Below are 14680 nucleotides of genomic sequence, written 5' to 3'. Positions count from 1 at the left end.
TCACCCCCCCCCCAACTTGTCTGTTGCTGGCCATTGAACCAGACCTGTAACCTGAGCCAAGCTCTTGGGGATTGTCTGTTGGTCCATCTGTTTATAGCCAGCGAAACAGGATACCTTTAAAGGCACAGTACTCAAACATTTTAATTTACCTGGATACATGTGCAAGGATATTTTGTTTGTTGTTTTTTTTTTTTTTGGGGGGGGGGTAGAGAGCATCTTTTCAACTGTGCCTGAATTCTCTGACTGCTTTGACCTCCCACATCTTGAGACTATTGTAGCCACTGGGTAACCATTCACAGCAAGCCCCGAATTTTCTTTACTCTCAGGATATATTTGGAGTTGTATTTTACTGTTCATGTTTCATGTGTGGTTACCCATCAGCTATACTGTAGTAAACTATTGTGAAATTATAACCTACCTATTAAACATCCCAGTTTTGAGGCTGATGAATTCTAAGAACCTGCTACAATAGCCACATGTTTAACTGCAGCTCCCTGAATCCCCATACTTTACTCAGGCTGAAACCGAGCCACAAGGATCCAGTTTTTTTAGAAGAGTGTGTGTTGTAGCAAACTCAGATTTGTGCCTGAGCGGTTGCATGGATAAACCTTATCCACCTACAACAAAACTGAGCAGATGTCACATCTAGCTGCAATGTAGGTCACTGGTTGTTGTGCTGTTTCAGTTCAGGAGCCCCTTGGAGGTTCAACCTTTCTTGGCAAATTTTGATCCCCACTGATTTACAGGCTGAATCCCTCTGCAAGTTTTTCACAAATGCTTGAGCTGAGAAGCTATTAAACTGGAGACCCGCATGTCTATGATCTGTGGCACATACTAAGGGTTAACATAAATGGAAGCTAATTAAAAGCTTTTGTAAAGAGAACTAGAATATAGGCTTACTTGACAACTGTCAAGTCACTGTTCTCAATGTAAAAGTATAACTGACTTTTCGGTAGCAGTGCTTATGTTACGGGGGCTACTTGCTATTAGGAGACAGAATAAAGATTTTTCCTGCTCAGTCCCTCAGTTTGTTTGTCAGTTCTTCACTGTTACAGTAGTTTTTTTTAATTGTGCTGTTGTTGCGGAAGCTCCCTGCCTCCTCCCCTTTTTCCTCCTCTATTGTTCAGAATTACTATTAGAATGTTTGTTTTTCTTAAAGGTGTAAGTTACACACAAACTTTTTTTTCAGAAAGCTGTCAGCTTCTTCTCCTTGTCTGAACAGGGGAGCTGCCATTTTGATCAGCAACACCCTTAACGGACATATCGGCAAATCACACCAAAATGGCAGAGCTTAACCCCTTCTGCTTTGGCAAGCAGCTGTAGGCTGGTTGATTCCCTAGGAGCTAGTATGTGTAACTGTGTCCCTCCTCCTCACATTGCTCCCGCTGCTGATTCACTGTGAAGATTCCTCTCCTTCCTAATGTGCTTCAGAATTGTAGCAATACCTGTTTCACTTTTTTTTTTTTTTTTAATTGTCTTCTCCCCACAAAAATTTCTCTCCAGAGAATCACTTGGTCCCACCCTCTAAAATTCATTTTAATTTACTCCGCTATTCCTAAAGTGTTTAATCCCAATACAAATGCATGTTTGTTGTACAGTAGGACTGGCAGAGAGAGCACTTGTGGATGTGGTCTGGATTTGTCCATAGTTATAAATGGCAATGGTTTATACGGATTCAGGATTAGGTTCCTATATGCAATGTTGCTGAATAAATCTGAGAATATTAACCTTTTGTTTTGCGTATGAATGCTTTTTTTCCTTCCTTCGTGCATCCATTACTGATTCATCAGTAATGATTTAAAATTCACAGATTTCTAGCTAGGCTGGGGGGGGATCTATGTAGGGTAGGGGGGTATGGTTTTTATTATTAAGGGTTTGTTTCTCCTTTAAGCATTAAAACAAGCGGCAAATGTGCTCTTGGGTCACAAAGTAGGAGTAAGTGTTCGTACGGCCTCTGTGACATGAGTATGACTCCTTTATGGTATATTGCAATAAACACATTTTTCGTTCTCCATTTAACACTGAATTGCACTGGTGCTGTTGTTTTCATGGAATAGCTTTAAATCTAGCAAGATATTGTAACGTTTTCTTAAATATTCGTGATGTGTGTGTGATATGGCATCAGTCACCAGTAGAGAGCACTGTTCTACAAAACAAAGTAGTGCTCTCTGTCTCTGTACAGGAATGCCAGAAGCAGCAGGCCTTCTGAAAAGGGGGTGGGGGTTAAGGGAGGAACACTTGAGTGTCCCTGTCCCTGCAAGGGGTTAATGCCGTTTGCAGCTTGTTGTGTAGAACCAGTTTAGACCGGTTTTTCATAAAGTGCCTTTGTGTCCCCAACAGCATCCTGGGAAAACAGTTGGGTCACGTGGATTTTTGTAATGTCAGTACATAGTACCATCTCGGGTCTCCATCCCTTTTTTTTTTTTTTTTAGGTTGAGCAGTTAAAATAAAACTCAGCAGTTCTGCTCATGTTTTAAAGTCCTCAAGTAATAAAGTTAAGGTATGCTATATAGGCACCAGGATTTGGTTAATTTACAATTATAGCAACACCATTTATTATTGTTCCAGTATTTGTTGTTCCGAAAAACAATTTGCTATATTTACTTCAATATTTTGGCATTAACCATCTTTGTTTAGATTGGTGTTTGCTAGGTAAACTCATAGGGCTAACAATTCATGCAGATTGCTGCATGGTTTATGTATTCTCAAATTTCTCAAATGATCAGTTTTTGACCAACCTCTCTACTTTGTATTAATTCAGCAGACCAGGAAATGGATTCCTTCACGATTTTAAGACCAATTCTCGCTGCTTCCGTCCAGTGAAGCATATAATTCAATCACAAAAGTTGTCAGAAAAGGTCAAACGCAGTATAATTCTGCAAATTCAAGGTGCATTTATTTCCACACTAATGAAATAAATGCACCTTGAATTTGCAGAATGATACTGCGTTTGACCTGCTCTACTTTGTATATATGTTTGGAGCTTTGCAGACCTTTAGGGTGGTGGCAGACAAGGCTGCTGGGGGAGATTAGTCACCCAGCAGCAAATCACCACTTTTTCTTGGGGCGATTAATCTCCCCTAAATGCCTTCCCGCCGGCTAAAATATAAATCTCTGCCATAATGGCACATGAATCGCTTCGGCTTTCTGAGGTTGCTTGAAGTTGTGGCAACTTTGGAAAACTAAGCATTCAGAGTGCCATCCCGTCGGCGACTAGCATTCTATCCGGCGGGAAGGCATTTTTGGGGAGATTAGTCGCCCGAAGAAGAGGCGATTTGTCGCTTGTCGACTAATCTACCCCAGTTGCCTCATCTGCCACCACTCTTAAAGGATAACTGTTGGGCAGTCCCTACTGAATAGTGCGGAGCAAAATTTTTCGCCAGATTTTGCCACCAAAAAACTACATAGACTTTAATGGACGAAAGAATTTGTTGCGTGTCCAAAAAAAAAAAAAGATAGGCTTAGCTAAGAATATATTCACTGGTGGTGCCCCCCCCCCAGTAAATATGACTTTAATTGAAAATTACCATAGACTTTAAGATTTTTCTCTCCTTAATGACCAATTTCAGTGTGATCCTAGAAATCCATCAAGTTTATTGTGAGTTTCGAGAGCCCTAAACATTTGTTTATCCAACGATTTTTCATCCGACATTGGTCAGAAAATCAGTCGGGCAGGTTACAAAATTTTCATTGGTCACAGTGAAATTGATCCATTGTCCAATTGTTTGCAGGGCCAAGCAGGCAGCTACCCACAGTTTTCCTGGCTTCAACTACCGATATCGCTTGAAATGGTCGTTTTAGGTGATGGACAAATCGTACCTTAGTTTAAACAATCGTTTCAAAGTAAGCTTGGTCTTGCGATAACAAAGATCTTTTAAAACCTCTATGGCTACCGTAACTTTGCCTGAGAGAAGATTCTGTTCAGTCTGATCAGTTTCTGACCCAATCCGTTTTAGTTCGTGGTCAGGGAGCAAAGTTTCATCAACACTGTTTAGCTGGTCTTGACAAATGTCCTTGTAAGGACCAATATGTTGATTCTCTAAGGAGTGTTGCCATCTATAAAATGTTTGTTTGCATGTGGAAATAAATAGGAATTATTCTAATATACACTCGCATATGTATGTATACACTATATCTTGCACTGAATTTTCTGTTTGCAACACGTCTAAACACTATTTCTGTGTCTGTACTAGATTGGCACAATGACAGACGAAGCTTGTCGAACCAGAAGTCGGAAGCGGACACTAGAACGAGAGGTGACACAGAACGACGTGGACAGTAAAAAGATTAAGCTGGAAAAGGGAATGTTGGACATTAAAGAAGACGGAGATCTTCTATTAAAGACCGAGTCCAATAAAATACCAGGATTGCTGCAGAGTGCAGAAGTAAAAGCTACCATCAAACTGGAGTTACCAGCTGGAGACGAGCCAATGGATATGAGCACATCGAAAAGGTGATTGCACTCTGAAGTCCTGAATATATTTAAAATGTGGGCATTGAATTTGTTGTAAATGTTGCTAGCGATGTAACCCACAATCCAAATGAATGGATTCCAAAGTTAGTAGTTTGTTCACACAATTGAATGGGTCAGTTATGTGCTGTCAAGTACATTTTGACCTCCAAGCACTAGGGAAACACTTGGAAATGTGTATCTTACAATTTTTCAACAGTATATTCATGATTGTTATGACAGAGTACTTTTTTGTCAGTGACAGTGATGTTAGACCCAGTCTGTTTTGATTTTGGCCTCTTGAACCATGTTTCTGGTGGTTTATTTAAAGGCTGTGTGTATTTTATCCAGCCCGTATTTTACACGCCCTGTTCTTTTCCAACTTCACTTGAAGTATGCACTAATTTATGATCTGTTTCAAGCCATGTTCCGTCTACTAAAATTGACCTCTTCCAACACAGAGAATGTAGCCTTTTATTTGTCTCCATCAGGTGATCCACAGTTGTTAAGATGACACACCTTTATTTGCAGGAAAACGAAAGGTATTTTAAAGAATACTGTCAAGGAAAAACCACCAAACAAAGTGTTTAGAAGGCAAACTATCTCTTTGAACGCTAGCATAACTGTTGCTTTTGAATCCAAGCTAAATGCTGAGAATCAATTGCAAACTCACTGAACAGTTATGTCCCATGTACCCCCCCCTTAAATTCGCTGACTAACTCAGAGTTATAGAGCTGAAAAGCAGGAAGAAGTGTTTTGGCTATTATGTTACACATCAAGTCAATACAGCCTTTATATATTACATTTTTGGCTAACTATATTAGAAACATTTTTTATATTGCACAGCCTATCTATTTACCCTGTTTTTATTTTTACACTGAACTGTTCCATAGATGCTTTTTAACATCAATTGCCATAGATTTCCTGATTAAAATATGAAGAATTACTGCAGATGATTTCCAAGTGCAGGGAATAGAAAGCACAAGTTTATAAGTATGGCCTGGAAATGCACATATTTTCAGTTGACCCAGGCTAACTGCCCCCCGGGGAAATGCCTCATACTTTATACATACCCCTGGGTGCAGATTCTGCCAGCGGAGTATCCATCTTCCGGCTCCTCTGTAAGCTGACTGGGAGATTGCACATGCGCAGTTGTTGCAAACTGCGCATGCGCAGAAATGCCAATCTCCCAGTCAGCTTACTGAGTACCTGGAAGATGGATGCGTGGAACTCTGCGGCCAAAATCTGTGCCGAAGGGTAAGTCTAAAGTATGGGGCATTTCCCCGGGGGGCAGTTAGCTTGGGGGGGAGGCGGGAGGGAGGTCTATCAGGGGTGAGGGGTTCTCGGTTTGTTTACTTTTTTGTAGGTTTACCCTATATAAAATGCAGTATATGTGCTGGTTTTGCAGTAGCTGGCATGACAGATGATAGATTATATTGGGTGCCCTAGAGGCCGCATACTAAGGCAAACCTATGAATATTGGATATCAAACTGTTCAGTGGACCCATGGCTCTCATATTTAGGGTGATTTTATCTTGGTACCTAATGATATGTGAGAGATAAGATACTACAAAGTAGAAGCTTTGAGTTGATTTTTCAAAAATGTCAGAACATTTTATTAAACCTTGTAACTTTAGGAAAGTGTTTTGACTGTGTAGTTTGGATTAGAAAGACAAATTTACTTATTTTGGATTCATCAGAATCTGTTCTTTGTATAAAGGTATGGTTTGCTGAGTAAACCTACTGGAATTTTTGTCCTTGAAATCTGAAGTACGCAGGTTTTAATTCAGTTTGGCTTATGTAAAAAAGGTTCATGACACTAGCTGTTAAGTAGAATACCTTTTGTCTGTTTTTAATCATGAAAAAATCCAATGTTTTTCGTTTTTGACAGTGTCGGACTGGCCCACAGGGATACCAGGAAAACTCCCGGTGGGCCCTCCTGCTTCAAAACATTTGGCATATTTCATGGCCATTACCTATTTCTATGAGAACAAAGAGACTAAATAGATTGAATAATAGATTATAGCATGTAAAGAAAAGAGACTAGCAGAATAGAGGTTGTGTGAGGAGAGGAATTAAAATAGTACTGAGAGTGGGCCCCTGCTCGAAGGTCTTTTGGTAGGCCCCTGGTCTAAGATTTTTGGGTGGGCCCCTGGTGTCCCAGTCAGACAGTGGTTTCTGAGCTAACGTAGAAAACCGGGAGCTTGAAGCCACTCCCCGTATTCCATCGCCCTGTGCAATAGGAGTAATTTATAAAGGGGGTGGGGAATGTATCTGTTCCCCGGGGATCTAATTTACCCTGTGTAGCTCATCAAAGAACAAAGAAAATGTGACTTCTTTTTTTTGCAAGTTAAACAATATGCAAAAAGTGAAAAACACAGGCTAATCAATTAATTCGTTGGAGGAGGTTTACTGCATTTTTTTTTTTTTTTTAGCTGAAGGTGAGCATTAGAACCTATGTTCCTGCACAGAGCTAACACATTTTGCTTACACTTTCCCCCCTTAATTGTGATTCAAAAAGTTAAACTTTATATATAACACATACTTTCACATTTGGAATTATTGAAAACTGTCTGGGATTCCTATTGGGTGCCTTTTTGTTACTCTGAAACCCTGACTATTGACATAATCTTGAATGGTTATTGTGCTCCATCTACTGGCCATACTAAGTTGGTGAAATTCAATTTCTGTCTTGTATAAATAAGAGCATTTTCTATTTCAAAAGATGTATGTGGATTGCAAAAGTAAAGTGCCTTGCATATTTCAACTATCATGGTGCATTTTGCAAAGCAGATATAACACATTGTTCTAAAACGAAATATTAGATGTCTTAAAAATAAACTGTTTATGTTCACTATGGGCCAAATCTACACTTTTTGCAATATGAATGTGCAGTCGGTGCGTTGGTAAAAAAATTAAAGTGCAATAGTTCTTAACTTTTTTGTTTTAATGGGGTTTGCATTATTTGCCTTCCTATTTCCACCTTTCAATTTAAAATATGGTCTTGTTGGAGAACAAGTGACCAACAGCCAAAACTATGGTTAGAATTGTATTTTTTAAAACTCTTGAGTTTTACAGCCAAAGTTCAAGGTTCAAGGTTTTTTTTATTGTCTTCTATGCTGCATACAAAATGCACACAACAAGACGAAATTACAGAGTTACTATATTCTGTGTGCACAGTAATGTAGTATTGTAAATTATACGTTGAACTGCGATATAATGTATAAAAATCATTATCTGTAGAGTAGATGACAAATTTATTGCAATTTTCATAAATACAATTAAGGGAAAAACAAAAGGAAGGAGAAATGAGAGCGATTGTCTGCCTTGCACACTGGAAAATATTTGTGCTATACCCTGTGCTATCCAATTTCTGTGGTACAGAGTGACTGAATTTATTATTCAAAATTATTACTCATTCTTATTTAGGCCCTCTCCTATACATTTTCCAGTTTGTCATTCAAACCACTGCTAGTTTGCTAGGGTAAATTGCACTCTGTTCTTATAGCAGTAAGGCACTTAGGTTTAAACTAACATTTTGGCAACTTTCACAACTAACATAATCTTAAATAATTTCAAAGCTGCCAAATTGTTTGTTTTTAATTTTTTTTTTGGTTGTTTTTTCCCCAGGATTTTTATTTATGCTTTGTTTCTATTTTAGTGATTAGTGACCTAAAGTATAATGTGCTAAATAAACTGGTGTGTTTTATTTAACAGTCAAAGTTTATGCAAAGATGTAATATTGTATGCCTTTTGTTATTTTGATGATATTCCAGTGATCTGAAGAGAGAAAAGAGGGTTCCTTCTCCGGATGTTATTGTATTGTCTGATAATGAGCCTTCTAGCCCAAGGATGAATGGATTAACAAAAGTTTCAAAAGAGCCCAGCTCTGAAACTTTCTTGGTAAGGAGCTGTATATGCATATAGACTATTGATATTTATTTACCGTTCTAATGTAATAGTTAAAAATTTGTCCCATAATGCTTAGAAGCTGCTTGTCTGTTTTTCTTTATTTTAAATGAAATCTGTGCTACAAATGGTTCCCTTCACTTTCTACCTTAAATAAGGGCAGTGGCAAATTAAACATTTTGTTGCCATGCTATTGTACCTATTAATCTGTTCTGTAGAAGAGAACTTTTATTTAACAGTCCGTAAATGTTGTGCTGGGGAGCAGCAAAACTATCAAGACCTTCCATATTAACTTGTTGTGAAGCTTCACTGCCAATAAAAATTACGGGGTTATGTAATAAAAGGCATTACGTTTGCCCAGGAGCAGTTACCCATGGCAACCAATCAGAAGTTAGAATTTACTGTTCACCTGTTTAAAAGCAAAGATCTGATTGGTTGCCATGGGTTACTGCTCCTTTTATTGCATATAGGGGTAAATGGTTGTTTACCCGCTATCATGAACAGACATTGATGAGCAGAAAGCAGTAAGTCAGGTGTCTTAACACCTTATTAGGGATGTAAAGCATCTAATGAAGTATTCCCTGACCACCTGGAATATTTTTTTTTTTTTTTTGCATAAAGATGAACTTATTGTCACAACTGTATATATTGGCCTACTTTTGAACTTAAACAATAGTTTCTCTGTAAAAAGCGTGCAGTTTTTGTTTCGTTTCTCTGAACTTTGTGTGAAGTTTTGGTTTATGCTGAAATATGCTGAATAGTTCTTGATTTCTAGCCCCATATTTACCATGTATCTATATGAAAGCAATCCTCTGTTTTGTGGTTTTTTTTTTAAATTCCGCTCTTCTTAGTCATCTTGTTCCTTTCTGCAGCTCATGCGGAAGAGTAGTCCAGAGGAGCGGGATCGGATGATAAAGCAGCTTAAAGAAGAATTACGGTTAGAAGAAGCTAAGTTGGTGCTCTTAAAGAAGCTTAGACAAAGCCAGATACAAAAGGAAACTGCCCCTCAGAAGGTACATAAAGCAACGTGCAACAAATGTTTTGTTTAAATTATTTAATCTGTTTTTAAATCCCAGGTATCTCATGCCCATGCCTTCACACATTGCTTTTAATTCTAGGTGACATCCCGCATTTCTGGCACGGTTATTCCTCCTCCTTTGGTACGAGGTGGACAGCAGGCAGCATCCAAGCAGTCTACACAGATAGTGATGCCTCCTCTAGTACGAGGAGCCCAGGTAAGCAGTGTTTTGTTGTTTATAGGTTTTTTTGGCCTGGGCCTTTTAGCAGTTAGTGTTTAGTTAGTGTTTAGTTTTTTTTTTTCAAGACAGAATTTTAACATTTCTTTAAAAATTAGGGAATATCAATTAATTCGCTAAGAAAGGCTGTCCGCTTGTATTGGCCTTTATTTTCCTGGATTGTGATGTGTATGTGTCCCCTTGCACATCTTAAAAATATTTTGATCTAACTAATGTGCCTAAATATCATTAATACACTATAACAAAACAATGGTGTCTGGTGAATAAATGGTAGAATGTTTGCTTCTTTTACTACTTTACTACTTTTTTTTACATCTCTATCTTGCCTCCTCTCTGAGAAGTTTTACTTGTAGAACCTTTATCTGTAGCACATATGACATGGAAGTTGGTTAGGTACAAACTTTTAACTTTCAAATTGCCTCTTTGTCCTTTGCTGTATTAGACCTGTTACTTTTTTCACTGTTTTTTTTTTTTTTCATTTCATAATTTTCTCCTACCCTTCCTTGTACCCTCCCTCCTATTGTCAGCCCATCTCTGTCTCTCCTCATCAGATTCATAACAGCAGACAACATCCAAGTACAGGGCCCCCTCCACTGCTTTTGGCACCACGGGCATCTGTACCCAGCGTTCAGATGCAGGGTCAGCGAATCATCCAGCAAGGCTTAATCCGTGTGGCAAACGTTGGCAACACAAACCTGTTAGTCAACATCCCGCAGGTGGGTTGCAGTACATGGTGATAGGTGTGTATGTGTTTGAAGGCTTGTGAAGCCTTTTACATTTTTAATATTTCTGCATAAATATGACCTAAACTGTGATCTGGTTTTCATGAATGTCCTAAAACTAAATAAGTCAGAAACTTTATACTAGCTTGTTTAATTATTGAGGAATATTATTCAATTTTCCATATTTTTGTGTGGCAACTGTATTCTAACCTCTCTGAAATGAATTGCGTTTTCAGCCTGAACGTCAGCCTGGTTTGAAAGTGGTGGGAAAACTTTCGAAGGGATAATAAAGGACAAGTTGAACACAGTATATTGCCAATCACAGTAGTATGAGTTTGTGCCAGCATGGTTTTATGCTTGCAAAACTATATGCCTTTTATGAGTGGGTGAGCTGGAACTTAGACTAGAGGTGGCAATGTATATTATTCACCTAGACTTTGCTAAAGCATTTAATACAGTACCAAACAAAGTTACTGATAAGGTTATGGAGTGATGGAATATTTCCTGTTTACAATTTGTTAAAGGAAAACTATACCCCCAAAATGAATACTTAAGCAACAGATAGTTTATATCAAATTGAATGACATTTTAAAGAATCTTACCAAACTGGAATATATATTTTCAAAAATATTGCTCTTTTACATCTCTTGCCTTGAACCACCATTTCGTGACTCTATCTGTGCTGCCTCAGAGATCACCTGACCAGAAATACTACAACACTAACTGTAACAGGAAGAAGTGAGGAAGCAAAAGGCAGAACTCTGTCTGTTAATTGGCTCATGTGACCTTACATGTGGTTTGTATGTGTGCACAGTGAATCTTACGATCTCAGGGGGCGGCCCTTATTTTTTAAAATGGCAATTTTCTATTTATGATTACCCAATGGCACATACTACTAAAAAAGTATATTATTATGATGGTTCATTTACATGAAGCAGGGTTTTACATATGTGCTGTTTTACTCAGTATCTTTTAATAGAGACCTACATTGTTTGGGGGGTATAGTTTTCCTTTAAAGACCAAATGGATGAGACAGAAAGCTATGGGGGGGGGGATGTTCTGTGGCTAAATTTAACCAAAATTAGAACTGAATTAAACCGCATGCTTTGTGTGGAGCAAACACTGCATACCAGCATAGGGACCTTCCTTCTTTCATCTCTAAAACATGGTGGTGGCAGTATTATGTTTTGGGTTTGCTTTCTACCAGAAAGCTTGCCATCCCTTTTAGAACCATGATTTTTTAATTGTACCAGAATCCTGCAGGAAAATGTAAGGGTATTCATCTGTGAACTCAAGCTGAAGAGGAAGCGTGTCACATAGCTTAACACTAAACATGGCAATCTAAAAAAAAATTGGTAGAAAGCAGAATAAAGTAAAATTTTTTGGTATAGCCAAGTCAAAAATCCCTGACCTTAATCATAAAAACAATGTTTAGATACGATTATTTCTTTGTGTCATTTAAGTTGAAGGGTTTTTTTTTTGAGTTGTTATGCAAACATTGTCCTGTCTAATATAGGCTAAGCACAACATTGAATGATGTTACACCAAATCTCTGCCTAATTGTCAGAATAACAAATCAACCATCAACCCAAATATCTTCCCCCTATAATGCTTTGTTTTGGTCCCTCTAAGGCATTCTGATACACCATTTTAGAAAAAGCTTTTAGCTTAAAATCATGACAATCCATGATGAAAAAGTCCTCTATGCTTTTGCAATATATAGCAGGGAAGATAAGTATTGAACACATCACCATTTTTCTCCGTAAATATATTTCTAATGGGGCTTTTGACATGAAATTTACACCAGTCTGTAACAACCCATGTAATCCACACATACAAAGAACTCAAAACAAATAAATCCATAAAATAAATTATGTGTAATAATGACGCAGGGAATAAGTATAGAACACGTGAAGAAAAGGACGTGCAAAAAAGCATCTGTCAGTATTTAGAGAGCAATCCTGCCCCCTAATGGTGCAAATTAATATCTGCTGGATTAGTCCTAATTGATGGACTATAAAAAGGTTTCTTATTACCAAGGTATCACACAAGAAGCATCTCATGATGGGTAAAAGCAAAGAACTCTCTCAAGACCTTCTTGTTGACCTTCTGACTCTTTGCAGCTTTCAAATGGGCGTCGCTGGTTCCCTTCTAAAAAACAATGCTCTGTAAGGATACAAATGTATTGTTACTTTTTATTACTGATCTTTCAATTCAGGCCTCTCCTATCATATTCTAGTCTCTTATTCAAATAAAGGCATGGTTGCTAGGGTAATTTGGACCCTAGTTACCTGATTGGTTAAGATGCAAGAGCTGCTGAATAAACCGCTAAATAACTCAAACCTTCAATAATAAAAAATGAAAACAAATTGCAAATTGTCTCAGAATATCACTCTCTACATCATACTAAAAGTTATCTCAAAGGTGAACAACCACTTTAAATTAAAACTGGTCTGTTCTGATTGCTTTTGGATTTGCCAGACATGGATTCATGGATTCGACAGGAAGAGGCAAAAAATAAATAAATAAAATTGCAGAGCCTCTTCCAAAACTGATACTACTGAAAAAAACCAACATCCTGTTCTTGGACTAAAATTTATTCTGCTTTTTATGTTGGTTTGAAAAAAACAGACCTATTGTTCTTGGTTATTATTATTCGTAGAACCCCCCCATTTTCTAAACACATCTCCTCCTACTGTTTTAGGGGTACAACTCCCAAACTCTCCACACTTCTTCATCCTATAGTGGAGCAGGTTGCTTGTACTTTTCTAAATGATCCCATCCTCCCATCTTTTTGGTATGGCTCTCCGAACACCCCAATTTTTCCGTCGACTTTGACAGGGAAGATTTCCATACTGCTGGCACTCTTGCAACTTTGAAGCTATAGTCACCAAACTTGAATCACATAAGCATAATGTCGCACTGAATGAAACCGTGACATCTGTTGTTGACCCAAAGTGAGAGGAGCCAACAATCAAATTTCGCCTATTGACTTTAATGGGTAAATGTAAACTGCTGTTAAAGTTAGAGGTTTGAAACCACACGTGCCAAACTTTAATCACATGGGGTCAACCTGAATAAAAAGATTTGTTATATGCCCAAAAGTAGGTTGGGCTACACAGCAAATCAGATTTTGCCAAGTAACTTTCAATGGGTTAATTGAACCTGCTGGCATTCCCTGTAATGCCAGGGTCCACAAACTCTTCACGGTTGGTCACTGGTGGACTGATGGTCAAGGTTTGTAAAAGTGGGTGGAGCCTCCAACAGCCAATCACATTTCTTTCATTGATTTCATAGTGTAAATTTTGACTTTTATTCTGACATGCTTAACGTTTGGGGCACCACAGTTTGTTACAGGATGAAGTTTTAAGTTCAGCAAACTTTAAGCTAATGCCATTCTTTACTTATTAATACCAGGGTCCCCAAACTTTGCAGAGTTAGTCACTGGGTAACAGTGGTTCAAGGTTAGAAAAAGTTGGTCACCAACAGCCAATCAGATGTTGCCAATTTATTTTGGATGGAGAAATTTAACCTGCTGCACAATATTCACGCCAAACTCTTCACAGTCGGTCACTAGGGAACTCCACTGGGTGGAACCAACAACAGCCAATCGGATTTTATTCAGTGACTTCTCATGTTTCTTTCAAACCAACAAGAAGTTAGTTCTCAAACTTCCCTTTCTAGGTTGCTTATTCCTCTGTTGGTGTATTATTCCAATAAATTAGATGTAACACCCACATTTGCTTTCGAATTTTAAAGGGGTTAAGCTATTTAAACATGCTATTTTTTTTACACATATACATTTTTTCAACTTTGTGTTTGCAGGCATCTCCAACATCTTTAAAAGGATCAACAGGAAACAGCATCTCAAGTGCCAACTCTAATGACTCTCCTGCCAGCCGACAAGCAGCAGCCAAGCTGGCTCTCCGCAAACAGCTGGAGAAGACTTTGTTAGAAATTCCTGCCCCTAAGCCGCCAGCCCCAGAGCTTAACTTTCTGCCCAGTGCTGCTAACAATGAGTTCATCTACCTTGTTGGATTAGAGGAGGTTGTACAAAATCTGCTAGAATCTCAAGGTAAGTAGCATATGTAGTCATAAAGTTCTGCAGATCTTGACGGTGACCTTTTTCTGCTCTAGGTAGAGGAACATACAGTTGAGTTCTGAATAATAGCAGTCCAACATCACTAACCTGATCACTCTTTTTGACAGAAATTATATTTCTACATGGCAAATAATTTACTAGTAGTTGTAGCAGAGTTATGGAAAACCAACAGTCGTGACATGCATGCTACTGATTCTGTGTAATTGAATTATTTATTCAGGTTTGTTAAAATAATAGCTTA

General features: G+C 38.2%; 1 protein-coding gene across 5 annotated transcripts in view; it reads left to right on the top strand.

The window, feature by feature from the left end:
* The window catches only part of gatad2a.S (GATA zinc finger domain containing 2A S homeolog), a 51116-nt gene that overhangs the window by 24803 nt on the left and 11633 nt on the right, over positions 1 to 14680 (top strand). For 3 of the 5 annotated variants that reach the window (XM_018239808.2, XM_018239809.2, NM_001127838.1), the window contains 6 exon segments: positions 4194 to 4453; positions 8227 to 8353; positions 9232 to 9372; positions 9478 to 9594; positions 10143 to 10331; positions 14163 to 14412. In XM_018239808.2, coding sequence (XP_018095297.1) covers positions 4194 to 4453; positions 8227 to 8353; positions 9232 to 9372; positions 9478 to 9594; positions 10143 to 10331; positions 14163 to 14412 — 1084 coding nt within the window. 5 annotated transcript variants of the gene reach the window in all.

The sequence above is a fragment of the Xenopus laevis genome, chromosome 1S, assembly GCF_017654675.1.
Source record: "Xenopus laevis strain J_2021 chromosome 1S, Xenopus_laevis_v10.1, whole genome shotgun sequence".
Lineage (NCBI taxonomy): Eukaryota > Metazoa > Chordata > Amphibia > Anura > Pipidae > Xenopus > Xenopus laevis.
The sequence above is the reverse complement of the archived record's forward strand: the minus strand, read 5'-3'. Positions and strand labels throughout refer to the sequence as shown.